Source organism: Oncorhynchus clarkii, chromosome 13, assembly GCF_045791955.1.
Source record: "Oncorhynchus clarkii lewisi isolate Uvic-CL-2024 chromosome 13, UVic_Ocla_1.0, whole genome shotgun sequence".
Lineage (NCBI taxonomy): Eukaryota > Metazoa > Chordata > Actinopteri > Salmoniformes > Salmonidae > Oncorhynchus > Oncorhynchus clarkii.
Genome location: NC_092159.1, coordinates 9,785,499 through 9,813,460, shown reverse-complemented (window position 1 = coordinate 9,813,460; position 27,962 = coordinate 9,785,499). Strand labels below are relative to the sequence as shown.

The 27,962-nt window shown below is 42.0% G+C and overlaps 1 protein-coding gene across 1 annotated transcript in view; it reads left to right on the top strand.

The window, feature by feature from the left end:
* LOC139424230 (ligand dependent nuclear receptor corepressor) overlaps positions 1–10,318 on the top strand; it is a 35,235-nt gene extending 24,917 nt beyond the window's left edge. Inside the window, exon 7 of the mRNA XM_071175908.1 lies at positions 8,818–10,318. Within this exon, the coding sequence (XP_071032009.1) occupies positions 8,818–9,973 (1,156 nt within the window). The 3' untranslated portion in view covers positions 9,974–10,318. The remainder of the gene's footprint in view (positions 1–8,817) is intronic.
* The last annotated feature ends 17,644 nt before the right edge of the window (positions 10,319–27,962 follow it).

The window sequence follows — 27,962 nt, the reverse complement described above, 5'->3', positions numbered from 1 at the left end:
CACACACACACACACACACACACACACACACACACACACACACACACACACACACACACACACACACACACACACACACACCTCCATTATAAATGATCATTGTAGTGATCAATGTGTTATTTCCCATTGGTTTCCAAGGTAATCACCTCTTGTTACGTTACGATGTCAAGGGCTTACAGCGCCGGAAGAGAACTAACCCTCATCCATTATCATTATGATTACAGTACCTAGGTTTTTATAAGTAACTAACCCTCATCCATTATCATTATGACTACAGTACCTAGGTATTTATAAGTAACTAACCCTCATCCATTATCATTATGATTACACTACCTAGGTATTTATAAGTAACTAACCCTCATCCATTATCATTATGATTACACTACCTAGGTATTTATAAGTAACTAACCCTCATCCATTATCATTATGATTACAGTACCTAGGTATTTATAAGTAACTAACCCTCATCCAATATCATTATTATTACACTACCTAGGTATTTATAAGTAACTAACCCTAATCCATTATCATTATGATTACAGTACCTAGGTATTTATAAGTAACTAACTCTCATCCGTAATCCGTATGATTACAGTACCTAGGTATTTATAAGTAACTAACCCTCATCCATTATCATTATGATTACAGTACCTAGGTATTTATAAGTAACTAACTCTCATCCGTAATCCGTATGATTACAGTACCTAGGTATTTATAAATATGTACAGTGCCTTGCGAAAGTATTCGGCCCCCTTGAACTTTGCGACCTTTTGCCACATTTCAGGCTTCAAACATAAAGATATAAAACTGTATTTTTTTGTGAAGAATCAACAACAAGTGGGACACAATCATGAAGTGGAATGACATTTATTGGATATTTCAAACTTTTTTAACAAATCAAAAACAGAAAAATTGGGCGTGCAAAATTATTCAGCCCCCTTAAGTTAATACTTTGTAGCGCCACCTTTTGCTGCAATTACAGCTGTAAGTCGCTTGGATATGTTTATTTTTGAACCATTCCATTGTAGATTTTGCTTTATGTTTTGGATCATTGTCTTGTTGGAAGACAAATCTCCGTCCCAGTCTCAGGTCTTTTGCAGACTCCATCAGGTTTTCTTCCAGAATGGTCCTGTATTTGGCTCCATCCATCTTCCCATCAATTTTAACCATCTTCCCTGTCCCTGCTGAAGAAAAGCAGGCCCAAACCATGATGCTGCCACCACCATGTTTGACAGTGGGGATGGTGTGTTCAGCTGTGTTGCTTTTACGCCAAACATAAAGTTTTGCATTGTTGCCAAAAAGTTCAATTTTGGTTTCATCTGACCAGAGCACCTTCTTCCACATGTTTGGTGTGTCTCCCAGGTGGCTTGTGGCAAACTTTAAACGACACTTTTTATGGATATCTTTAAGAAATGGCTTTCTTCTTGCCACTCTTCCATAAAGGCCAGATTTGTGCAATATACGACTGATTGTTGTCCTATGGACAGAGTCTCCCACCTCAGCTGTAGATCTCTGCAGTTCATCCAGAGTGATCATGGGCCTCTTGGCTGCATCTCTGATCAGTCTTCTCCTTGTATGAGCTGAAAGTTTAGAGGGACGGCCAGGTCTTGGTAGATTTGCAGTGGTCTGATACTCCTTCCATTTCAATATTATCGCTTGCACAGTGCTCCTTGGGATGTTTAAAGCTTGGGAAATATTTTTGTATCCAAATCCGGCTTTAAACTTCTTCACAACAATATCTCGGACCTGCCTGGTGTGTTCCTTGTTCTTCATGACGCTCTCTGCGCTTTTAACGGACCTCTGAGACTATCACAGTGCAGGTGCATTTATACGGAGACTTGATTACACACAGGTGGATTGTATTTATCATCATTAGTCATTTAGGTCAACATTGGATCATTCAGAGATCCTCACTGAACTTCTGGAGAGAGTTTGCTGCACTGAAAGTAAAGGGGCTGAATAATTTTGCACGTCCAATTTTTCAGTTTTTGATTTGTTAAAAAAGTTTGAAATATCCAATAAATGTCGTTCCACTTCATGATTGTGTCCCACTTGTTGTTGATTCTTCACAAAAAAATACAGTTTTATATCTTTATGTTTGAATCCTGAAATGTGGCAAAAGGTCGCAAAGTTCAAGGGGGCCGAATACTTTCGCAAGGCACTGTATTTATGCTATTTGGATGTAATTCTTCATAATGTAGGAGGTCAACGTTAGACTGCATCAAAGACCTCAGGGACTATTGGTTTTCCTGTTGTCTCTCTAGTATATACAGCTTTTATTTACTTACCCACATAGTCGTGGTGGATTTTATTGATACCTGAGTGTTTGCCTTCAAGTCATATTTGCATGATTAACACACCGTACAAACTTTGTTTTCCTGCTTTAAATTAGAATAAATGACCTGTATAACTATGGAATAGACCTTGGAATGATTAGAACACACAGAAGGTCAAAGATGGATTTGAGCGGCTTGATACATGTTGACGCCCAAAGCGATATTGTATGGTGAGGGTGGTGTGTGTAATCTGTTGGAAGACACCTCGTTGGTGTATCAGAAGCAGCGTTGGTGGTTTGGGATTCACTAATGATCAGGTCATGTAATATTAACTAAAGAGGGGGATGAGGAACTGGATGTACCCTCCTCCCTCTCACCACCCCTCCTCCATCCACCCTCCTCCCTCGCTCCACACCTCCATCCCTCCACACTTCCTCCGAGACCTCAGATATATTACCAAACACAGAGCGTCTCACTCATTTAGCATACCCCTTTATTTTACAGTGTGAAAATGAACCTAGTATTTTACTTACACAATCAAATGATAACAGAATCCTTTAAAAATATCATGACACCATAATGACCAATACATCAATAGTTTGTTCATTTTAGTTTCATAACTGCAAATAAGTACCACTAGTCACCATACACCATTAACCACCACTGTGTGTAGACTACAGTTGACTAAACACGTTTTTAGACATTTTTGCAAATTTATATTTAAAAAAAAAACTGAACTATCATATTTACATAAGTATTCAGACCCTTTACTCAGTACTTTGTGAGGCACCTTTGGCAACGATTACAGCCTGGAGTCTTCTTGGGTATGATGCTACAAGCTTGGCCACACCTGTATTTGGGGAGTTTCTCCCATTCAGTTATTTTCCAGTCTCTCCAGAGATGTTTGATCGGGTTCAAGTCCGGGCTCTAGCTGGGCCACCCAAGGACATTCAGAGACTTGTCCCAAAGTCACTCCTGCATTGTCTTGGCTGTGTGCTTAAAGTCGTTGTCCTATTGGAAGGTGAACCTTTTCCCCATTCTGAGGTCCTGAGTGCTCTGGAGCAGGTTTTCATCAAGGATCTCTCTGGACTTTGCTCTGTTCATCTTTCCTCAATCCTTACTAGTCTCCCAGTCCCTGCTTCACTGTTGGGATGGTGCCAGGTTGCCTCCAGACGTGACGCTTGTCATTCAGGCCAAAGAGTTCAATCTTGGTTTCATCAGACCAGAGAATCTTGTTTCTCATTGTTGTGAGAGTCTTTAGGTGCCTTTTGGAAAACTCCATGCTGACTTTCATGTGACTTTTACTTAGGAGTGGCTTCTGTCTGGCCACTCTACCATAAAGACCTGTTTGGTAGAGTGCTGCAGAGATGGTTGTCCTTCTGGAAGGTTCTCCCATCTCCACAGAGGAGCTCTGTCAGAGTGACCATCGGGTTCTTGGTCACCTCCCTGACCAAGGCCCTTCTCCCCCGATTGCTCAGTTTGGCCTGGCGACCAGCTCTAGCAAGAGTCTTCTTGGTTCTAAACTTCTTCCATTTAAGAATGATGGAGGCCACGGTGTTCTTGGGGACTTTCAATGCTGCAGAAATGCTTTGGTACCCTTCCCCAGATCTGTGCCTCGACACAATCTTGTCTCGGAGCTCTATGGACAATTCCTTCGACATAAAGGCTTGGTTTTTGCTCTGACATGCATAGTCAACTGTGGAACCTTATATAGACAGGTGTGTGCCAATCAATTGATTTTACCACAGGTGGACTCCAATCAAGTTGTTGAAACATCTCAAGGATGATCAATGGAAGCAGGATGCACCTGAGCTCAATTTTGAGTCTCATAGCAGAGGGTCTGCATACTTATGTAAATAAGGTATTTCTGTTTTTTATTTTTAATAAAAGTGAAAAAATTGGTGTAAATCAATGAGGGAAAAAAATGTATTTAATCCATTTGAACAAAATGTAGAAAAAGTCAAGGGGTCTGAATACTTTCCGAATGCACTGTGTGTGGTGTAGACTGTGTGGTGTAGACTGTGTGGTGTAGACTGTGTGGTGTAGACTGTGTGGTGTAGACTAGACAAAATGGTGTAGACTATAAGGTGTAGACTATTGTAGACTATAAGGTGTAGACTATTGTAGACTATAAGGTGTAGACTATAGTAGACCATAAGGTGTAGACTATAGTAGACTATAAGGTGTAGACTATAGTAGACTATAAGGTGTAGACTATTGTAGACTATAAGGTGTAGACTATTGTAGACTATAAGGTGTAGACTATAAGGTGTAGACTATAAGATGTATATTATAGTAGACTATAAGGTGTAGACTATAGTAGACTATAAGGTGTAGACTATAGTAGACTATAAGGTGTAGACTATAAGATGTAGACTATATGGTGCAGCCATAATTACTGTGAAACCACCTTCTAACTTCCTCATCAAGTATATTCTAAATGTAATTGTAAAAAATATATATAACTACTTCATCAGGGATGTGTGACTTTTTGACATATAGATAACAACCTCATCAGGGGTATGCATATACTGTATGTACAGATGTCGGATCTTGATTTGAGCCAGTTTGCTACAGCAGGAAAATAATCCTGTAGCAACAGGAAATGTGAATTATTTTGTGGATTATAATTAATGGACATTTTTGTAGGGGTTGATACATTTTTCGTTAGGGGAAAATCAAGTCTGGAATTTCTAAGTGGAAATGACAAAATTCAGAATCCTTTATAAAACTCAAATACACTACATGTTTGCAATTCTCAGCAACAAAAGAGTTATCAAATTAAGATCCAACGTCTGTACTTGTTTTGGACATATGCATGTCCATGTCCATATGTCCATAATATTTTTTCCTTCACAGGATTTGGTTGCTGACTTCCTCAGTGCTAAGGCTCATTCACTTTCTGTCTACACTTCCCCTTCCATTCTGATTGACATATCTATGGTCCTATTTAGAAGGTAGCATTGAGCTGTCACTCTGCTTGTCTGCGGGGGACTGGGATGTGTGCTTCCTGCTTAAAGGCTACTGTTGCTATGGTTACGTACTGAACAGTACCCGACACCAAGGTCAGAAAAAAGTCACTTCTTTCTCAGGTAGTTCAGAAATAGAAACGTTAAGACCCGTCACGGAAATGTCATTTGGGAGCTTCAGCACGGGTTTCTTAGAAAACACTATGTTCTTTCTAGCCCGTATAGGAACAACTTTCAGGCCTGATTTCAGGCCAACATAATGGAAAGGAGAAAGGGAGCTCAAAAGGACAGATTCTCTAAAATAATAATGAGTGGAGTAAGAAAAAAAAGAGCATCCTTGTGTCGCTCAACCCTTTTTGTGACTATTTCTATACGAGACACGCCAAGGTTCATTCTCGTTTAGCTGGGAACGAGACCTCTCTGCCGTCAACTCCAACCGCAGCCATTGTCTATTGTGTTGTCAGGTGAATTCTATGACACTGTTACTATGTACAGTTTATCCTATACCCGTTAATTACAACCTGATCACAATGTGCTCCATTCTGCGCCCTCGATACCTTCTCAGGCAAATGAGTCTTTATCCCAGGGAGGGATTGGTATTATGATCATGGTCATTCATGCTGTGTGTCCTTGATGTTTTCCCTCCTCTCATTGTCCTCACGGTATTTGTTAGTGTAGCAGACTGTGCGTGTGTGTTCTCTGTTTACTCAGTACATGGCTCTCTATCTCTTAAACAGCATTAAGATTCACTAACATTTAAAATCACTTATTTTTTTTTACGTGGTAAAATAAAGTTGCTTGGTTGTTTTTGAAGCAAATTGAATTCAAAATGTCCCTGTAAATGGATAGTTACGCTTCATGCAAGACGGGGACAAAGAAACAACAAAGCATTGCACTTCAGTTTAAATACGTTTTCTCTGCGTGAAACCAAATTATTTGAACGAAATTGAGTTTGAAAAAGACGGACACTAAAATTAAACGTTTGACATGAGTAAGTTCGCTCTAATTACCTATATGAAAGTGACTCACTCTGTCACAACATGCATGTTTTACACATGGTAAAAAAAATATAGGAAATTAGTGTTAATTGTCTCTTTCTCTCTGTGTCTCATGAGCACCTTAATTGTTGAAGATAGGAGCTAACGTGCTGTAATGAGTGGAATATAGCTCCGGCTACGTCCACTTTGCACAGTAAATATAATTCATCAGACACCGATGCATCCCAAATAGCACCCCATTCCCTTTGTAGTGCACTACGGGCCCTGGTCAGAAGTAGTGCACTACATAGGGATTAGGGTGCCATTTGGGATGCAGGCAGCCACTCTCTCCCATGTGATGAGACCATATGGAACAGCTAACGAGTTATAATCTGTATGAGGGCAACTACTTTGTCAAGCTGTCAAGATGTATAACTAGCTAATAGCAAACACAAGTTTACAGCCAAAACATTTTCTCAAATGGGCTTTTTGCTCAAACGTAATGTAATGAAATGAAATGGAGATTGAACGCCCACCCTCACGCCAGGAAGTAAATTGAATTTCAAATAAAGGTACTGTCTCTAAACTGAAGGGACCAAATAAGTAGTTATTTGTGTCTATGCTATATCTAGTAATCATGAAATTAAAGGGGCAGTTGAAACAATCACAAAGCGATTCTCCCCGACCCTGTTTCAGTAGAAAGCTGAGAAATGTAACCACTCTCAAATTCATAGACAGAGCTACAGATGTATGATTATAATTTGACCTACAGTGCATTCGGAAAGTATTCAGACCCCCTGACATTTTCCACATTTTGTTACGTGGATCACATAATGTTTGTTCCTCATCAATGTACACACAATGCACACCCATAATCACAAAGGGAAAACAGGATTTTAAACCTTTTTGGAAATGAATTAAAAATAAACAACATAAATACCTTTATTTACATAATTATTTAGACTCTTTGCTATGAGCTCAGGTGCATCCTGTTTCCATTGATCATCCTTGAGATGTTTTTACAACTTGATTGGAGTCCATCTGTGGGAAATTCAATTGATTGGACATGATTTGGAAAGGCACACACCTGTCTATATAAGGTCCCACAGTTGACAGTGCATGTCAGAGCAAAAACCAAGCTATGAGGTTGAAAGAATTGTCCATAGAGCTCAGAGACAGGATTGTGTTGAGGCACAGATCTGGGGAAGGCTAACAAAACATGTCTGCAGCATTGAAAGTTCCCAAGAACACTGTGGCCTCCATTATTCTTAAATGGAAGAAGTTTGGAACTACTAAGACCACTAAAACTGAGCAATCGGGGGAGAAGGACCTTGGTCAGAAACCCGATGGTCACCGATGGCCTGAATGTCAAGCGTCACACCCAGAGGAAACCTGGCACCATCCCTACGATGAAGCATGGTGGTGGCAGGATCATGCTGTGTGGGATGTTTTTCAGCAGCAGGAACTAGGAGATTAGTCAGGATCGAGGGAAAGATGAACGGAGCAAAGTACAGAGAGATCCTTGATGAAAACCTGCTCCAGAGCACCCAGGACCTCAGACTGGGGCAAAGGTTCACCTACCAACAGGACAACGACCCTAAGCAGACAGCCAAGACAATGCAGGAGTGGCTTTGGGACAAGTCTCAAGGAATGTCCTTGAGTGGCCCAGCCAGAGCCCGGACTTGAACCCAATCAAACATCTCTGGAGAGACCTGAAAATGGCTGTGCAGTGACACACCCCATCCAACCTGACAGATCTTGAGAGGATCTGCAGAGAAGAATGGGAGAAACTCCCCAAAAACAGGTGTTCCAAGATTATAGCGTCATACCCAAGAAGACTCAAGGCTGTAATCGCTGCCAAAGGTGCTTCAACAAAGTACTGAGTAAAGGGTCTGAATACTTATGTAAATGTATTATTTCAGTTTATTATACTTTCCGAAAGCACTGTATATTTGCAGAAAAATTCTCAGCAAAAAAAGAGTGATCAAATTAAGATCCTACATCTGTATGGATGCACGGACTGACCATCCATGATATCAGACTTATCATTTTATGCATGTTTCGAGGCCATGTAGTGTTTGTTTACATTTATTTTTTTTACAAACATGGGAGTATTACAAGCTTACATTTTGGGTTCTGATGGGGTACAATTATCCTGATGAGGCATTTTATAAATGATATTCTTCAAGAATCAGTGGGTACCTCTAATTCAGGAGTCCAGAAATGGATGTAGCAACTGCAGATTGCCCCTTTAAAGTGTGGGAGATGAGTTTATCATTTAGATGTTGCATGTTTACATGTTTACTGTTATACGTTTACTGTTATATGTTTACTGCCGAAGAGTTTTGCTGAAAACCTCCCCCCCTAAACAATGACATATTATGGAAGAAAGTTCAACTTTAAAAACACAAGGTAATGTGTGTTTTTAGTGGTACTAAAAAGTGGTACTTTTGGTTTGTTGGCATTAACAGTCAGCAGTGTAGAGTAGTGTAATTTTAACGTGTAGTTTTTGGTTCATTACAATTCACTTTCTGAATCGACTGATTTGAGTACTTCCAAGTTAACACCCCTCTCTTCTCTTTTCCCTCCAATCAGGCGTGCCCTGAGAGTTGAGCACTCCTTTCGGGACGTGGAGGACGATGACATGCTGCCGAGAAGCTTACAGGACGGGCTGAGGGACAGCTACGTCAGTTCCGCCCCCCTCAAGCCCCCATTGGCCCATTCGCTGCTTATAAAGGAGGAGCTCCTCAGCCAGAAGCACCGCCTCCTCGGCCAGCCTCCGGCTCTCTCATTGGCTAGTCTGGAGGCGGCGGGGCTTCTCAACCACGGGAACAAAGGGAACCACGTGGAGCCCCACCCCCTCCTGGCACGGGACGGCTCTCCGTGGGGTTCCTCCAGTGGTAAAGCCCACCACCACCAACTGGACAGCCTGCTGAGGCTGAAGCAGGCCAGCGCCATCCTCTCAGACCTCCAAGACCTGCCTCTGTTCTTGGACAACCACCACCACGGGGCGTTCTCCTCCAAGAGCTCCTCCGGAGGTGGCCTCCGCCACCACCATGGCTCCACCAAGACCCACCATGAGGTGGTGGTTAAGAGGGAGCCGGGAGGCCACCACTCCCCGCCCGTGGACCTGAAGATCCCCCAGGTGAGGGGCATGGACCTGTCATGGGACTCCCACGCCTCAGACCTGTACGGGTACGGGGCCATGGTGGTGGGCGCCGGGGGCCACGGTGGGGTGGAGAATGCTTTGAGCAGGAAGCTGAGGGTCATCCTTCCCAAGCAGAACCGGCGTGCCGGTAGCCTGAGAGGCAGCCTGGGAGGTTTTCTGGATGGGGCGGCAGACTACTGGAGCTCCGACGTGGACCAGGGGACCTCCGGGCAACCATACCCGACCTCTGACCCCGAGGGCGACCCGTGCTCTAAGCAGCCCAGGAAGAAGAGGGGGCGCTACCGCCAGTACAACAGCCAGATCTTAGAAGAGGCCATCGGCATGGTGATGGGCGGGAAGATGAGCGTATCCAAGGCCCAGAACATGTACGGGATCCCTCACAGCACACTGGAGTACAAGGTGAAGGAGCGACTGGGCACACTGAAGAACCCTCCTAAGAAGAAGCTCAAATTGACCTTGAGGATGGGAGGACAGGATTCCGCCGCCGAGTCAGAGACTACACCAACCGCGACGCCGCGAGAGGTTGCGCCACCGGAGGCCGCCGATCTGAACCACGAAATGAAAATGGAATTTGAAGATTAACTGAGAAACAACGATGACGACGAATCCTCCCTTTCCTTATATATGTATAAAAAACATCTTAACATTAAGACTGAAGTAATTGGAAACAAATGGAGCTTTATTTGTGCCAATTTACTGTTGCAGTATCTGGGTGAGCACAAGCGCAGGGATATGAGGAGGATTCTAAAACAAGCTGGAGATGAAAACTAAACCAATCGGCTGGTTCTGCGGTTGTCGTTTTGACACTGCACATTTGTTTAGCTTTTATATCAAGCGGCGAAACAAATGCGTCAAAAGCCACGAGTGACGTGACAGTTATTAATTACAGTTTGTAAAGCATGTTGATTATCCCCCCCAAAACCCTAACTCCCCCTATTCTGAACTTGATACACTGACCCTGCATTGCTTTTAAATGCAGCCTGTGCTGCGGAATATCTCAACTTTGGGAAAAATGAGAGGGGGTTAAACCCTTTTGAACATACTATTATGGTCCCCCCCCCCCCTCTCATTTAAGTACTAGTACCAATTGGTAAGTGAACTGTCTCCTATGTTTTGAACCAACTCTAAAACTAGTAATGTCCCAGGAAGCTCTCTCACCAGGAAGCTGAATCAAAACCGCATTATTTCTATCGCCAGGTAGCCATTTCTCTTTAACAAACGCAAAATTTTCTTTCCTCCTTCGATATTCTGCTACTCTTTAAAAGTGAACGAAAGCAACATTGGCTGTGTCCTTTTTAAGGTAAAGACACAAAATAGTCAATCAGGGATGCATGTTCGTAAGTTTTAGTAAATAACTACTAGGTTTTAGTAAATAACTACTAAGTTTTAGAATATTTTGAATGTTTTGTTTGTTTGTTTTATCTTCTTTTGTTTGGCTTTCTTTTGCACTACACTTTCAGTCTGGCGCTCACCGGCGCCGCCCAGTGGTGACAGACCAGGTTACCTCGGCATTGCTGTCCTAGCATCATGCACTTAAGGTCTGTCATAATCCCCGGCCAACTGCGCTCCAGGTACAAGTTACCCGTAGCCACAGATCTAGGATCAGTTTACCCTGCCTTAACAATTAGGGGGGAAACCTCAAAACTGACCTGAAATCAGCATGTAGGTGCAATTTTATATCTCTGCTGCTCTCCTGGAGGGAGCTCCTCAACCTCAACGGTGGTAGGTAAATGTTGCCTCTAACCACTGGTCCATAGTCAGATGTATTTTTTATCCCCTTATTGCTAAGGTTTGGATTGGGGCTTGGTGATCTGATCCTAGTTCAGTGGTTGAGCGCAACTTCTACCTCAAGCACCTGCAACAAGTGCATCTGTTCCCAATCCCGATCCTAGGGAGCTGTAGCCATCTCTGGTTTTCATTCCAACCAACGACCTCATGCATATGCGCTCAGCTAATTAGTGGGCGGGGTTCTCCTAACACCATGACATCACATGGAGTGATAACCACATGCATTGTAGCTCTCCAAGACCAGGAAGTGGAAACATTGCTGCTACAACTATATTATCCTGTACTGAGCAAAGGTTTTACCAGCCTTACTGTCTCTAAACACTAAACATTTCATAAAGTTTTCTGTTTTGGAATTCTAACTAAGTAAAAGCTTCTTAGTTGATGAGTTTTGAAATGGCTCCTCTCACTCCCATGTGGTTTTAAAATGTTCAAAGGTAGTTTCAAAGGCAGTTTATTACGACAATGTGCATTTATACTTGGGGGGGTGGGGCATTTAACAGTGAGAGGGGATGTGTTCGGTTGGGAGGGATTAGGGGATAATATAATATAAATTATTATGATGACACTGAACTTAAAGCCAATCCGCATTTCTGGATGATTTTGTTCCTCATTTTTAACTCAGGGTACCTGAGACGGGAATCTCTTGACGAAGCCATGATTCTAAAACACGGACGTGTTTCCTTTATCCTGCAGGACCTAAAAGTGAAGGGCAGGACATGACTTCTCTCACTCTGCTACTTCTGACGGGGGGCGGAGCTTACAGCCCGGCTAGGTGGGTGTGGCTTAGCAGTGCCACGCCCTGTAGACCGTGGTGAATCATGAAGAAGGTAACACAAACTAAAACAGGGAAGAGGGTGTGAGGAGAAGTTTGGAAATGAAACGTCTGAAAATAGCACCTTTTTTCTTTTTTTTTAGCGCGTGAGAGAGAGGAAGATGTTGTAGCTCTTTTCAGAGAGATGGGGATGGGTTTGGATGGGAGGAAGAGAGCTGATTAGAGGAGGGTAAGGGATGGCCAGAAAGCAAAAAGAGAGAAAAAAAAGCTTTAGTGTGTGAAAGACTTTTAGAGAGCTGCAGCTTGGACCTAAACATATTCTGTTTCCTCTCTATTACCTCCTCAGTACCCTGGTTGATGCTTGAATTTGTCAGATTTCGTGTAGTGTAGTTGTCATATCTGGTTCCTGCCCCGCAGCCCTCCTGCCACACCAGGCGGAAACTATCTTTATCTGTCGTCATGTTTTGTCAGGGGAAAGAAAAAAACATCCTTCTGAGAAAATGTTTTTAGAAAAAGATGCTCTCGTTTTTTTTGTGTGTTGGGGGCAAAAAAAAAAGACAAAGGAAAAATAAAAATAAAAAATGTTTTTTTAAATGTTTTTAAAGCCCTCTCTTGCTCTGCTGTAGTAAACGTTGCTGTTCGCTCTAAACACTGCCTGGTGCTCACCCAGTCTGTGAGATTATTCATGAAATTGTACTTAGAAAACATCTCCGTCATGTCAACACTGATGAAATGAACATTCACTCCTTGAAATGTCCTGTACATTTTATTTATTTCATTTGGTATTTTTTTTTCTTCTACAAAATGGCATGCACCAATCTGTTCCGGGTGATTTGGGAATTCTTAGATAGGAGCTTACATCTGCAAAGTATAGACTACTTCATGAGTGTCGTACCAAGCGATTCATGCTCTAGTGTATTCTAAATGAGTGAATAATTGGTATATAATTGTTATAATTATATTCAAACCCCTAATGAACAATCTTACCTAGCCCTGTTCTGATAGATTGGTCTTGGACTTCGACCCTCCCTCCCATGGCTTGATTGTCAGTTATGCGTAGCCGATGGGAACAATGTAATCCCTTTATGATGACCTCTGTAGGAACACAAGGTCAGGGGTCATGCATGAAATGCGTTCAACACTTAGACAATGCAGAGTATTTCAAGTGTCTAATTGGTTACTCGTCCCATCCAATCAGAAGACCAAATATAGTCCAGCAATGACTTATATGAGATTGATCATTTTACTTAAGTTATGAGTAAAGCACTTATAGCCTTTTACATTTCAAGGTATGCTTACTAATTCATTTAGCTTCGATGTGAATGCGATTTGACAACAAAAAAACACTACTTAAAATATAGTGTGGAATTGTGTTTTAAACGTTGTTTTTCTCCTAAACTTGCGAGTTATTATGAAGTATGACAAAAATGTGCCCCTTAGCGCTTCTGTCACGTTATGCATGTGAGCATGACAAATGGTGCTGATGGGAAATGTGTATAACCTGTACAATTGGTATTTACTTATCATGACATGTAGCACTGACTGAGATGTGTGTCTAAATTCCTACATTCAGCACTTAGATAGGTCCTGAAACCCTTGAGGGGATTCCTACATTCAGCACTTAGATAGGTCCTGAAACCCTTGAGGGAATTCCTACATTCAGCACCTAGGGCAGATCCTGAAACCCTTGAGGGAATTCCTACATTCAGCACTTAGGCAGGTCCTGAAACCCTTGAGAGGATTCCTACATTCAGCACTTAGGTAGATCCTGAAACCCCTGAGAGGGGATTCCTGAAGGGCCAAGAATTTCCACATACATTATTTATGAAAACTATAAATCTATGTATTTATCATTGGGCAATCAAAAAAGAACATGTTAGTGGTTCCTGAAGACGAGGATGTTGATTATGGCAGCCCCCCGTACCTCTCTGATTCAGAGGGGTTGGGTTAAGGCAGCCCCCCGTACCACTCTGATTCAGAGGGGTTGGGTTAAGGCAGCCCCCCGTACCTCTCTGATTCAGAGGGGTTGGGTTAAGGCAGCCCCCCGTACCTCTCTGATTCAGAGGGGTTGGGTTAAGGCAGCCCCCCGTACCTCTCTGATTCAGAGGTTAAATGCAGAAGACACATTTCAGTTGAAGGCATTCAGTTGTACAACTGACTAGGTATCCCCCTTTCCCCTTCATCAGTCGTATCTAATCTACTGAGGTGCATTGCCATTTGGGCTTTATTTCATGTTTGTATGAATATTTTTGGGGTTCAGTTGTTTAGTTATGCCACTTGGGTTAACGGATCCCCCTGTCTGAAAAAGTCCTCCTCCTTAACACGACTGAGTCTCGCCTCTTTTACAGAGAAGTTTCACACTTCTAATTATTTATATACACACAGATAATGAATGTAATAAACCGACATGAATCTCCCCCCCCCTCCCACAAAAAGAAATATCTGAAAAAAAACAATGACACTGTCAGTTTGGGGGGGGGGGGGGGACGACACAGACTGTTTAATTTCTTTCTCCACCGTCTGCTTGTATTTGACTAGCGTTTTTCTGCCGTGGGTCTGTAGCCTTCAGTATTGTACCTCTCAGGATAAAGTTGACAGGAGGGGCAGCAATATTAGTCAGTCAGAGGATGACGCAGACTTAACTACCTGTATTAGATTAAATATATACAACACCTATATTATATATTGACCTGGCTCAGCTGTGTCCAAGTGCTGTACCTCAACCTGCACTTGTATCCCTCTCAGGGAAGCCTGAAAGAAAGAAGGGATAGTTGATACTCTGGGAAATATAGGCCCCTCCTCCTTTTTTTTTGCTCTTGTCTTTTACAAGAGGAGCTAGGAGTATGTGACGGACAGCTTATTAGTCTAGTTCGTTTTTTTTACTGTAACATCACTCCAGGTTAAACTTCTTCATGGGGATTTAAGTTTATTACAGAGATGAGACAGAGACACAGTCGGTCAGAGACCTAGAGGGGAGAATGTGTCGGACAGGTGGAAATGTTAACCTTCTGAATCTACTGTCTATTATTATTATTATTTTTAACTTGTTTTAAACTGCATTCCAAAACAAATCATTGTACCTTTTTATATAAATGAAAATAGCTATATACATATGAATATATATTTAATTTACTGTTTTACATCTTCAGGTAAATCAATGGATTTCTTTTCATTCTGATGTGAGATTGTAAACAAACGTGGAGAGAAAAAAAAAGAAATGCAGAACAGAACTAACCTCAATTTCTAGATACCATGTGACGTGCCATTCTTGTCTCTTGAGTGGCACGCGATACCTTTCAAGAAAAAAACTAAACAGACTTCTGTGAATTGCCATTTTGCTCGTTGTTATGAAGTGCTGTTGATTATTCCTCCATGCTGCATATCCTGTTGTCATGACGCCTCAGGTCCACCCACTTCAAAGCAGCTGATTGTACACTAACTAGCAACACAAATCAGGACTTTTATTAAAGTAAAAGTGTTTTAGTACTCTTTTAGTACACTTTCTTGTGTTTCCAGATTTCTTAGATGGGACTGACGGAAGCACTTTTTAAATTATTATTGTTATTATTATATGGCGGGTTTTATCATTATTATTGTTATTATTAGATGGTGTTTTTTTCATGTTTTCTTAATTTTTAAAGAAAATATACATTCTTATAGCTACTAAACCGAACCCAGGTCTTTCTGAATGCAACACTACTGTATTAACTAGCACACTCAGCCTTGGAAGCACACACCATGCACACTGTAACTACACCCCATGTATACTGTAACTACACCCCATACACTCTGTAACTACACCCCATACATACTAACTACACCCCATACATACTGTAACTACACCCCATACACTATGTAACTACACCCCATACACACTATAACTACACCCCATAATACTGTAACTACACCCCATACACACTGTAACTACACCCCATAATACTGTAACTACACCCCATACATACTGTAACTACACCCCATACACACTGTAACTACACCCCATAATACTGTAACTGCACCCCATACATACTGTAACTGCACCCCATACACTCTAACTACACCCCATAATACTGTAACTACACCCCATACACTCTGTAACTACACCCCATACATACTGTAACTACACCCCATACATACTGTAACTACACCCAAAACACTCTGTAACTACACCCCATACATACTGTAACTACACCCCATACATACTGTAACTACACCCCATACACTATGTAACTACACCCCATACACACTATAACTACACCCCATAATACTGTAACTACACCCCATACACAATGTAACTACACACCATAATACTGTAACTACACCCCATACATACTGTAACTACACCCCATACATAATGTAACTACACCCCATACATACTGTAACTACACCCAAAACACTCTGTAACTACACCCCATACATACTGTAACTACACCCCATACACTATGTAACTACACCCCATACACACTATAACTACACCCCATAATACTGTAACTGCACCCCATACACTCTAACTACACCCCATAATACTGTAACTACACCCCATACACTCTGTAACTACACCCCATACATACTGTAACTACACCCCATACATACTGTAACTACACCCAAAACACTCTGTAAATACACCCCATACATACTGTAACTGCACCCCATACATACTGTAACTACACCCCATAATACTGTAACTACACCCCATAATACTGTAACTACACCCAAAACACTCTGTAACTACACCCCATACATACTGTAACTACACCCCATACATACTGTAACTACACCCCATAATACTGTAACTACACCCCATAATACTGTAACTACACCCCATACATAGTCGCATACATTTCTATATGTTTTGACTCACGCACTCACACACTCTTCATCAGGTATCCACTTCGTGTGGGTGGGTTACATGTACAATTATAACCTTTGCCGTGTCCTTTATAGAACCTGGTGGGTGTGACACTCCTGAGACCAGGACAAATATCAGGCTTGTAACTTGGCTGGTGAAGGCACTGCCTCCCTTATTCTGTCCAAACAGCCCCCTTTTGCTTCGTATCTTTCTCAGTGGGCCCCTATAACTCTGGTCCCAACCCTCACCACCAAGAACCTGTCTTTAACTGGCTCTGTTTCTGATTTGTTTGTGTAGTGGTGACTTTGTGTCGTGACGTTCCTCTGCCTCTTTGCGTGATTTGCTATTTTTATTTAATTTGGCAAATTTCAAGAATGGCAAAAATATAGTATTTTGTCAAATGTATCCTTTTTCTACACCAAGTTTGTTTTTTAAATGTTGTAAAAGTCTCAGCATTTGTTAAGGCGCAAGTACCACCCGCCTGCTAACTGCAACTTGAGGGCTTTTCTGTTTGATTTGTGAAACATTTTAAAGCAACAGTGCTTTGGTTTTGTTGAAGAGAGAAACGTTGGTTGGAATTTAAAAGTGAGGCACACCTTCCGTCTGGAATGATGTTGAGCTGCTTGCAATCATGCCAATTCCCCTGCTCATGCACTTCCCAGCTACCCGCAAACAACATTTTGAAACAGGAACTATCACTTACCTAAATCTGTGTGTTATCCTTCCTTCTTTCACACCACTGGCAGTTGAAACGGTTCAACATGGAATCTGTGACATGTCCGGCTAAAGAGCCTCCATCTCTCCCGCTCCAATCTGACAGTCAGAACACCACCTATTACATTGTGTAGTTTTATGAGGCTTGTGTGTCATAATGTTGTGTTTTACTGCGAAGGGAGGCGGGACAGGAAAGCAGCAGGGGTCATGTGCTACAGTAACCATTTGTTTTAGTCTGGCAGAATGCTGTAATTCTGTTTAGTATATTGGGACTGTAGTATGATAGTTCAAATACATATTATTTCTTTCCGTGGACATTCGACTAACAAACATGAAAGCGTGCAAACCTAGAAAACTGTAAAATGTTGAGATGAGATGGCACAATCCGAAAACAAAATAAGGTGTTTTTTAAAAACCTTAAACTTAATATTAATGTAATGTTCAGTCGTACTTAATAAAGTGTAGTGTGATTTTCTACATTTGCTTGTATGGCAGATGTTAGTTGTATACTTGAAAGTAATTGAAATGAATGAGAATCTCAACCTCACAGTCTAATTATGGATTATTTATTACTATTATGTTTTATTATGAATCAATCTGTGAAAGATGGAATGCCTTTTTCAGCCTCTAATCGTTAGCTCAATCTTTACAACACATCAGGCCTATATTGGGAGTAGTATTAAAAACTATAGCCAAAAAAGTATAGTGTATATATTTTAGTATTTGAATTCTGTAGTGAAAATCACTCCATATAATACAAGGATACTTTGCCTAAATTATTTAATTACAAAATGCTAGTGAGGTTTTGTTCATGAACGTCAAACCCCCCCAGACTGGGAGATAGAGTGTCTTGCTGCAGTCAGATATATCTGGACTAGGGGTTGTAGGGAGTCTTGCTACAGTCAGATATATCTGGACTAGGGGTTGTAGGGAGTCTTGCTACAGTCAGATATATCTGGACTAGGGGTTGTAGGGAGTCTTGCTACAGTCAGATATATCTGGACTAGGGGTTGTAGGGAGTCTTGCTACAGTCAGATATATCTGGACTAGGGGTTGTAGGGAGTCTTGCTACAGTCAGATATATCTGGACTAGGGGTTGTAGGGAGTCTTGCTGCAGTCAGATATATCTGGACTAGGGGTTGTAGGGAGTCTTGCTACAGTCAGATATATCTGGACTAGGGGTTGTAGGGAGTCTTGCTGCAGTCAGATATATCTGGACTAGGGGTTGTAGGGAGTCTTGCTACAGTCAGATATATCTGGACTAGGGGTTGTAGGGAGTCTTGCTACAGTCAGATATATCTGGACTAGGGGTTGTAGGGAGTCTTGCTACAGTCAGATATAGCTGGAATAGGGGTTGTAGGGAGTCTTGCTACAGTCAGATATATCTGGACTAGGGGTTGTAGGGAGTCTTGCTGCAGTCAGATATATCTGGACTAGGGGTTGTAGGGAGTCTTGCTGCAGTCAGATATATCTGGACTAGGGGTTGTAGGGAGTCTTGCTACAGTCAGATATATCTGGACTAGGGGTTGTAGGGAGTCTTGCTACAGTCAGATATATCTGGACTAGGGGTTGTAGGGAGTCTTGCTACAGTCAGATATATCTGGAATAGGGGTTGTAGGGAGTCTTGCTACAGTCAGATATATCTGGACTAGGGGTTGTAGGGAGTCTTGCTGCAGTCAGATATATCTGGACTAGGGGTTGTAGGGAGTCTTGCTACAGTCAGATATATCTGGACTAGGGGTTGTAGGGAGTCTTGCTGCAGTCAGATATATCTGGACTAGGGGTTGTAGGGAGTCTTGCTACAGTCAGATATATCTGGACTAGGGGTTGTAGGGAGTCTTGCTACAGTCAGATATATCTGGACTAGGGGTTGTAGGGAGTCTTGCTACAGTCAGATATATCTGGACTAGGGGTTGTAGGGAGTCTTGCTGCAGTCAGATATTTCTGGACTAGGGGTTGTAGGGAGTCTTGCTGCAGTCAGATATATCTGGACTAGGGGTTGTAGGGAGTCTTGCTACAGTCAGATATATCTGGAATAGGGGTTGTAGGGAGTCTTGCTATAGTCAGATATATCTGGACTAGGGGTTGTAGGGAGTCTTGCTACAGTCAGATATATCTGGACTAGGGGTTGTAGGGAGTCTTGCTGCAGTCAGATATATCTGGACTAGGGGTTGTAGGGAGTCTTGCTACAGTCAGACATATCTGGACTAGGGTTGTAGGGAGTCTTGCTACAGTCAGATATATCTGGACTAGGGGTTGTAGGGTGTCTTGCTACAGTCAGATATATATGGACTAGGGTTTGTAGGGAGTCTTGCTACAGTCAGATATATCTGGACTAGGGGTTGTAGGGAGTCTTGCTGCAGTCAGATATATCTGGACTAGGGTTTGTAGGGAGTCTTGCTACAGTCAGATATATCTGGACTAGGGGTTGTAGGGTGTCTTGCTGCAGTCAGATATATCTGGACTAGGGGTTGTAGGGTAAATGAGGGGCTGTACTGTAGAGGCAGAGAGGAGAGAGCCTTTCCAAGGTTAGTGTCCCCACCCCCACACTGCAGATAGCAGTCTTTAACAGATAATGTAGGAATGAATTTGCCTCATCGCCCAGAGAAACACAACAGAGCATTCAAAGTAAATAAACAAAAAAAGATCACCTTGGATCCGAAGAAGGTGAATAGATTTCCGGATGGGGCGGAACGATACAACGATAAAAATCAATTGAATAGCAAAGGTATGGAGAAACCATTAGAAGGAAAGCTAATCAAACTCTGTGTTCTTTGGCGGAAGCTGTTGTCTTGGAATGGGGTGTCCTTGCATGTTGCTATAACAATGGAGCAGCAACATCATTCTCAGGCGGAGGTGTGTCTCTTCTGTTTTATTCACCTTTTCTCAAGGAAATGGTCGACGTCTCTCTCTCGCTCTCTCTCGATCTTCTTTCAAAGTGTTTCTCCCGATGTCTGTTATTCCTTCCTCCCCTGGTTCCCAACACTGGGGAGGCCTGACATTGGCCCACGATGTTTCATATCAATACAGTTCCCTGTAAAACAATGTGAGATTCTAGATTCTAGACGTGTTTGAACTGTTTGTTTCTTAACACCTGTTTCCCCCACCTGTATCCCAATGTAAATGATGCAAGATGTCTCATCAGAAATGATGCCATCTGCCAATACGTTTTAAAGCTGTTTATAGATGGTCTGAATTTGTCTGCCATCTCTGTCTTTTCCCCTCTCCCCTACTTTCCTATTCCATCCTTCACAAGGTGATTACTGCTTTACCACAATGCATAGTGACGCAAAGGTCCTTCTCTTTCTGTCTCTCTCTCTCGCTGGTTTTGGATTGGATGCGTGTCTATTGCTTCGGTGACTGTTCTGGCTTTTCTGCCTGTCTGCTTGACTTAGAGGGGCCCTGGTCAAAAGTAGTGCACTTTGTAGGGAATAGTGCGCCAGACGATGTCTCTGGTTTCTGCTACCTCAGCTTGCCTGGTGGAAGACTGTTGGGGAGGGTATATGGGGTGGGGTAGTATAGGCTCAAGGGCTTTCTGTACAGATTGACAAGAACGTTTGGTATTTTGTTGGTTGCGAGTGGCGTTACAGGGATGAGGGTCAATTGGGTAGTGATGAACCGTCCATATGCTTGACTATTGGAAAGGGGGTCGGGAAGATGGGGGGGGTAACCCCTTCGCTTGTAACATTTCGGGGTTTCTATGAAAAACAAAAAAACATCTAATTTGTTTGTTAATTTCTAGTTGAAGTTGATAATGCCTGCCGTGTTTCTAGCTTTGGAACCGTCCGTGTTGTTTGAACGCTGGTTTCTTTGACAACCACAAGCCTTCTGTATTCTTCTGTATTCTTCTGTGTTCTTCTGTGTTCTTCTGTGTTCTTCTGTGTTCTTCTGTATTCTTCTGTATTCTTCTGTGTTCTTCTGTGTTCTTCTGTGTTCTTCTGTGTTCTTCTGTATTCTTCTGTATTCTTCTGTATTCTTTGGTTCTGGTTTGTCGTCGTCGTCGTGTGGAAATACTATCAGATACTGCAGCAGTGTATTAAAAGGGTTTGACTGAAGCGCAGCACTGACTCAGGACCACAGATCAACCAGATGTCAGAGGGACACCTGTCAGGTGTTTTAGTTCAGACTTCTAGAGCAGCTCTGACTCAGGACCACAGATCAACCAGATGTCAGAGGGACACCTGTCAGGTGTTTTAGTTCAGACTTCTAGAGCAGCTCTGACTCAGGACCACAGATCAACCAGATGTCAGAGGGACACCTGTCAGGTGTTTTAGTTCAGACTTCTAGAGCAGCTCTGACTCAGGACCACAGATCAACCAGATGTCAGAGGGACACCTGCCAGGTGTTTTAGTTCAGACTTCTAGAGCAGCTCTGACTCAGGACCACAGATCAACCAGATGTCAGAGGGACACCTGTCAGGTGTTTTAGTTCAGACTTCTAGAGCAGCGCTGACTCAGGTCCACAGATCAACCAGATGTCAGAGGGACACCTGTCAGGTATTTTAGTTCAGACTTCTAGAGCAGCTCTGACTCAGGACCACAGATCAACCAGATGTCAGAGGGACACCTGTCAGGTATTTTAGTTCAGACTTCTAGAGCAGCTCTGACTCAGGACCACAGATCAACCAGATGTCAGAGGGACACCTGCCAGGTGTTTTAGAGCAGCTCTGGTAAAGAACATGTGGCGAATAAGATGAACCCTGTTTTACAGTTGAAGAAGAATTTCCAGTCATGTACATTCGTAGATCAGTACTAAGAAAAGAGATCTGCCGACTGTCTGTGTGTTAACCCAATACTTACTCTCTACTCTGGCCAAAGAGGGATATGATATCCATTCTTGAAAGCCAGACTTTGACCACTTTGACTTAGCTCTTCTTTACACAGCCTTTTGTTAACTAATTACCACACGATTTCAGCCAAATACCTATTTTTTTTCAGTGCTTTATAAACAGCAAGGATTGTAAAAAATAGAACGCCAATTTCACGGGGAAAGGAATTGATTTGTTTCATTGTCTCGTCTATTGTCATTGTATGGTGTTGGTGTGCAACAACTTCAAAAAATAAACCTTACAACGCAGAATACCTCAGAATATAAATCCATGTCAAGCTTGCCAGCCTCCATGGCGTTGTTAGTTCCTCTACATTTTGCCCTCTTGATGCTCCACATGCTTTTTCCTCTGTTATTTCCACTTGTATCCCTCACACGGCATGTAGCACATAGTGGACGTGTCATAGCTTCTTTTTTTTCTTGTTCTGGGGACTTTTTAAGACGGGTCTCTCATTCAGTCCCTCCCCGGAGCCAGAGATAAAGAGAGAAGGAGGTGATTGGGAGTGAAAGGAACACTAATTCACATTCTAGAATTCATTTTGGGATCTCGTTTGATCCTGAAGTCACGAGAGACTATATCTGCTGATTTGAACTGGAGCTCGGTTTCCTCGTCTCTTCTCTTTCATTATTTTGAAACTAGAGATGCTCAGAGGCCGAAGGTCAATCTGTTAAAGTCCTATAATCCCCATTGCTTTCCTTTTGGATACCTCCTTTTGATTTATCATCTACATTCTCATCATTAAAACTGAATGTAAAGACACAAACTAACCTCACGTTTCTAACTTGACAGATGGAAGAAAAACAGATACTATATATGTACATATGTATAACACACAACACACAATGCATTGTATATATACAGATCTCCTAAAGACAGATACATACTAATCTTGTGGAAGGGGAAAAACAACCGTTTCCTTTGTTTGATTCAGGGAACAAAAGTCCAGTGCTGTATGTTAGATATCACTCCCATGGCTCTCTTTCTGACTGTATGTTAGATATCACTCCCATGGCTCTCTTTCTGACTGTATGTTAGATATCACTCCCATGGCTCTCTTTCTGACTGTATGTTAGATATCACTCCCATGGCTCTCTTTCTGACTGTATGTTAGATATCACTCCCATGGCTCTCTTTCTGACTGTATGTTAGATATCACTCCCATGGCTCTCTTTCTGACTGTATGTTAGATATCACTCCCATAGCTCTCTTTCTGACTGTATGCTAGATATCACTCCCATGGCTCTCTTTCTGACTGTATGTTAGATATCACTCCCATGGCTCTCTTTCTGACTGTATGCTAGATATCACTCCCATGGCTCTCTTTCTGACTGTATGTTAGATATCACTCCCATGGCTCTCTTTCTGACTGTATGTTAGATATCACTCCCATGGCTCTCTTTCTGACTGTATGTTAGATATCACTCCCATGGCTCTCTTTCTGACTGTATGTTAGATATCACTCCCATGGCTCTCTTTCTGACTGTATGTTAGATATCACTCCCATGGCTTTCTTTCTGACTGTATGTTAGATATCACTCCCATGGCTCTCTTTCTGACTGTATGTTAGATATCACTCCCATGGCTCTCTTTCTGACTGTATGTTAGATATCACTCCCATGGCTCTCTTTCTGACTGTATGTTAGATATCACTCCCATGCCTCTCTTTCTGACTGTATGTTAGATATCACTCCCATGGCTCTCTTTCTGACTGTATGTTAGATATCACTCCCATGGCTCTCTTTCTGACTGTATGTTAGATATCACTCCCATGGCTCTCTTTCTGACTGTATGTTAGATATCACTCCCATGGCTCTCTTTCTGACTGTATGTTAGATATCACTCCCATGGCTCTCTTTCTGACTGTATGTTAGATATCACTCCCATGGCTCTCTTTCTGACTGTATGTTAGATATCACTCCCATGGCTCTCTTTCTGACTGTATGTTAGATATCACTCCCATGGCTCTCTTTCTGACTGTATGTTAGATATCACTCCCATGCCTCTCTTTCTGACTGTATGTTAGATATCACTCCCATGGCTCTCTTTCTGACTGTATGTTGCATGTATTCTCCTCATGATGTAGCAGGGGGTGGCGGAGTTTAAACAAGTGGAGCTTTTAGAGTAGGTAGCTAGTCTTTTGAAACCTGATTATGTGAAGGGGGGGTGGGGTTTTGAAATGACACTGTAAAGACAGTATATTTATGAAACAGAAGAATAGCACTTCATGGTCCCATTATCATCTGTCCTTATCAGGTTAGGTGTAGCCTACGATATGTCAACTCCTGACTAAAGTCTTGTGTTTTTCAAGTTGGATTTGGCACAGATTAAAGAAGGAAGGGAGGATGGAAGGAGAAGAGGACATGCATTCAGTGATGTCACTTGATATACCTCCTTCAGTGTCCAATCAGAGTCCAGTTGGAGCAACACAAGGATTCCGATTGGTTGGATATTTTTTGCATGCCAGTGTACGTACATTGTAAAAGATTGTTGCTGGAGCGGGCAGTTGTTTACGAAAGTGGAATGTACGCAGGACAGATTCCAATGTTTAGATATGACATATTTGCCCTTGAGAGAAGCCGTCCTTTTCTCAGAAAGAGGTGTGCACTTAAGGTTAGTTTTAGTCGCTGCAACCGCTCTCGTAGTTTTTTTTTTGCTAAAGCTCTTTTCAGAATCACTTTTTCCTTCTTTAAAGTAAAAAAAAAGAAGAAACAATTGTGAGTGTGTGAGTGCCTGTATGTGTTGCTGCTTGATGGTGTGAAATGCCTTTAGTTTCCTCTTGTCGGGCCTGTGACGCCTGTGCCCTCCAACCATACTGTAGCCTGAGCTGCGTTTGCAACACAGAACTATCAGTGCTCTTTTTAACGTTTTTGGAACACTGACACTGGTTTAATAGTGCAAGGCTGAAGCGTTGCAGTTCTGAATGCACCCTTCAATGCTTTCTATAGAAAGAATTATATCACCCACTCTCTGCCTCACAGACAAGACACTACATGTCCCAGAAATCCTCAGCTAAGACAATACATTAGCCAGACATCCTCAGCCCAGACACTACGTTACCCAGACACCCTCAGCCCAGACACTACGTTACCCAGACACCCTCAGCCCAGACACTACGTTACCCAGACATCCTCAGCCCAGACACTACGTTACCCAGACACCCTCAGCCCAGACACAACGTTACCCAGACACCCTCAGCCCAGACACTACGTTACCCAGACACCCTCAGCCCAGACACTACGTTACCCAGACATCCTCAGCCCAGACACTACGTTACCCAGACACCCTCAGCCCAGACACTACGTTACCCAGACACCCTCAGCCCAGACACAACGTTACCCAGACACCCTCAGCCCAGACACTACGTTACCCAGACACCCTCAGCCCAGACACTACGTTACCCAGACATCCTCAGGGAATTAAGATAACACTGCTCTCACTCTATTCAGGTACTTTCTCTAGATTCTGAGGCCTAGCAGTGATCTGTAGTTATTTTTAGTTATTATGATTATTTCATTTGTTATTTTTTATATTACTTTTGTATTATTATTCACTGTAAAAAGAAAATGTCAAGTGTCCTGAAAACTTACTTTAATTTTATTTTGTCTTTTGTTTTCTCCCTTGGTCCCTCAAAAAAAAAAAAATGTAATTCTATTTTATAAAATGTAGATTAAGATCCCACATCTAATGAATGTCTATCTACTTCTCAGCTCAGGTGGAGAGGGTCCTCAAAGCACGTAAACTGCCCTCTCTACGCACTGTGCCTCAGACTCTGTGGCTTATTTACTGGGGACCACATGGCGGCTACTTAACACTGCCGTAAGGCTACATAACACTGTCATAAGCATGACATAACAGGTCCTAGATGCTTATGACAAGCTACTGTACCTTTATAAGCTGACATGACACTTTGACTGCCACCTCATTAGAGGTGTAACCTTCTATCCCTCTCTGACAAACACAACACCTCTGAACACAACAGTGTGAGTACTGCCTTCTGGCTCACCTGCCAATCAATCAAACATCAGCGTTAGCGCTGTAATCTTCTCAGAACATCAACAAATCACCTCACAGAACCGTCTGACCTGAACAAAAGGCACCTCTGGAACTTCTAAAACCGCAGTCATCAAGTTGAGGGAGAAACTATCATCCACAGCCAGCCAGTCAACTGAAAAGTCATTTTATTCGCAGTTCCTTTGAAGTTTTGCGACAAAAATGAAAAAATGTATATATCAGTTGGCTTGTTTTGTTTGCAGCTTTTTGTGCTTGTTTTGTTCAAAGTGCTGCTGAGTGGTTGATGATGGATGACTAACTGGCTTGCTGTTGTGTGGGACTTCAGCAAATGTTCTGCTATTCTGGTAAGCCTACGTACATCTTTTGTTACCTGGCGATACGTTTTCAAAATGACTTTCTGACTTTGGTTTTTAATTCTTCATATTTTGCGTTTGAACTTGGCAATCCTTCTTTATATATTCTGAATGTTTGGTGTGGTGCTGGTGTGGTCTGGTGCTGTGATGCCAGCGATGGAGATATCAGTTTGGTCGGTGTTCTTATTAAAAAGGTTTTCAAACGCTGGGTGTCTGACTTCTCTAGATAGCCCTACTGCAGGTATGATCCGAGACTGGTTCATTCTTAACGAATGAAATACTTCTACTTACTTACTTGGTGACTTTTCCTAGCTAAGGCTTTGCTAACTTACTAGCTAACTCTACTTTCTAACAAGTGAACTGATGCCCTCTATTCGGGGCCTGGCGTTTCCTCTGTATTTCCGAGAGAGATTTCTGGGTTTGTTGATATACCTCATGCTATCCAGATGGAGTAGATAGGGGGCGCTGTTGTTGTGGAAAGCAATGTCTCGCCCCCTGTTATAGAACGGTTCCTTATAGCTCGTTTTTATACTCGGGTTCTTTCTGGGAGTCCAACCCTGTACCTCACACCCGGAAGGCTTTCTCTCTCTTTCTCCATAGAAACTGGAATGGACCTCATTTTTTTTCAATATCTACTACTGTTTACAGTTTGGGCAGAACATTGTATAATTTAAATATTTTTCTCTTACTGTCGTTTTTGTTTATGTACATTTATCCAAAACTTTTTGTACTGTGTGAGTTTGAGTTTTTATTCTAGGCTTGTATGATTGATCGATGTCCGTTTTTAATTGAGCACTTAAAAGAGGATCACATTAATTATGTTCGATTGATTTGTTGATTGAATGATAGGTTGATTGAATACACGATCTGTTTTTGTTTTCCCCATTTTTTTAATGCAAAATCAGATTTTACTAAATGGGCTAATGAAATAATAAAAAAATCTGTCATCTAATGTGATAAAAAAATATATAAAAAAATCTGTGGTCTGTTATTTGTTTTTTTATTTTGCATTGAACTTCGGGCTGATTAGATCCGTCTTTGTGCATGTGTTAAAAAAATATTTTACTGGTTATGTTATTATTGAAATTTGGAATAAATGCCATTTTGGCAACACATTTCAGCTGTACCGTTCTGTAAGGTGGTATGATGCTAGAGCTTCTTTTCAAAACCACTATTCTTCTAATAAATTTTGTTGTGAAAATAATGATCTGATTGTCCTCCTTTCAATCTGAGTATGTTGATCAGTTTTGTGTTGTTCA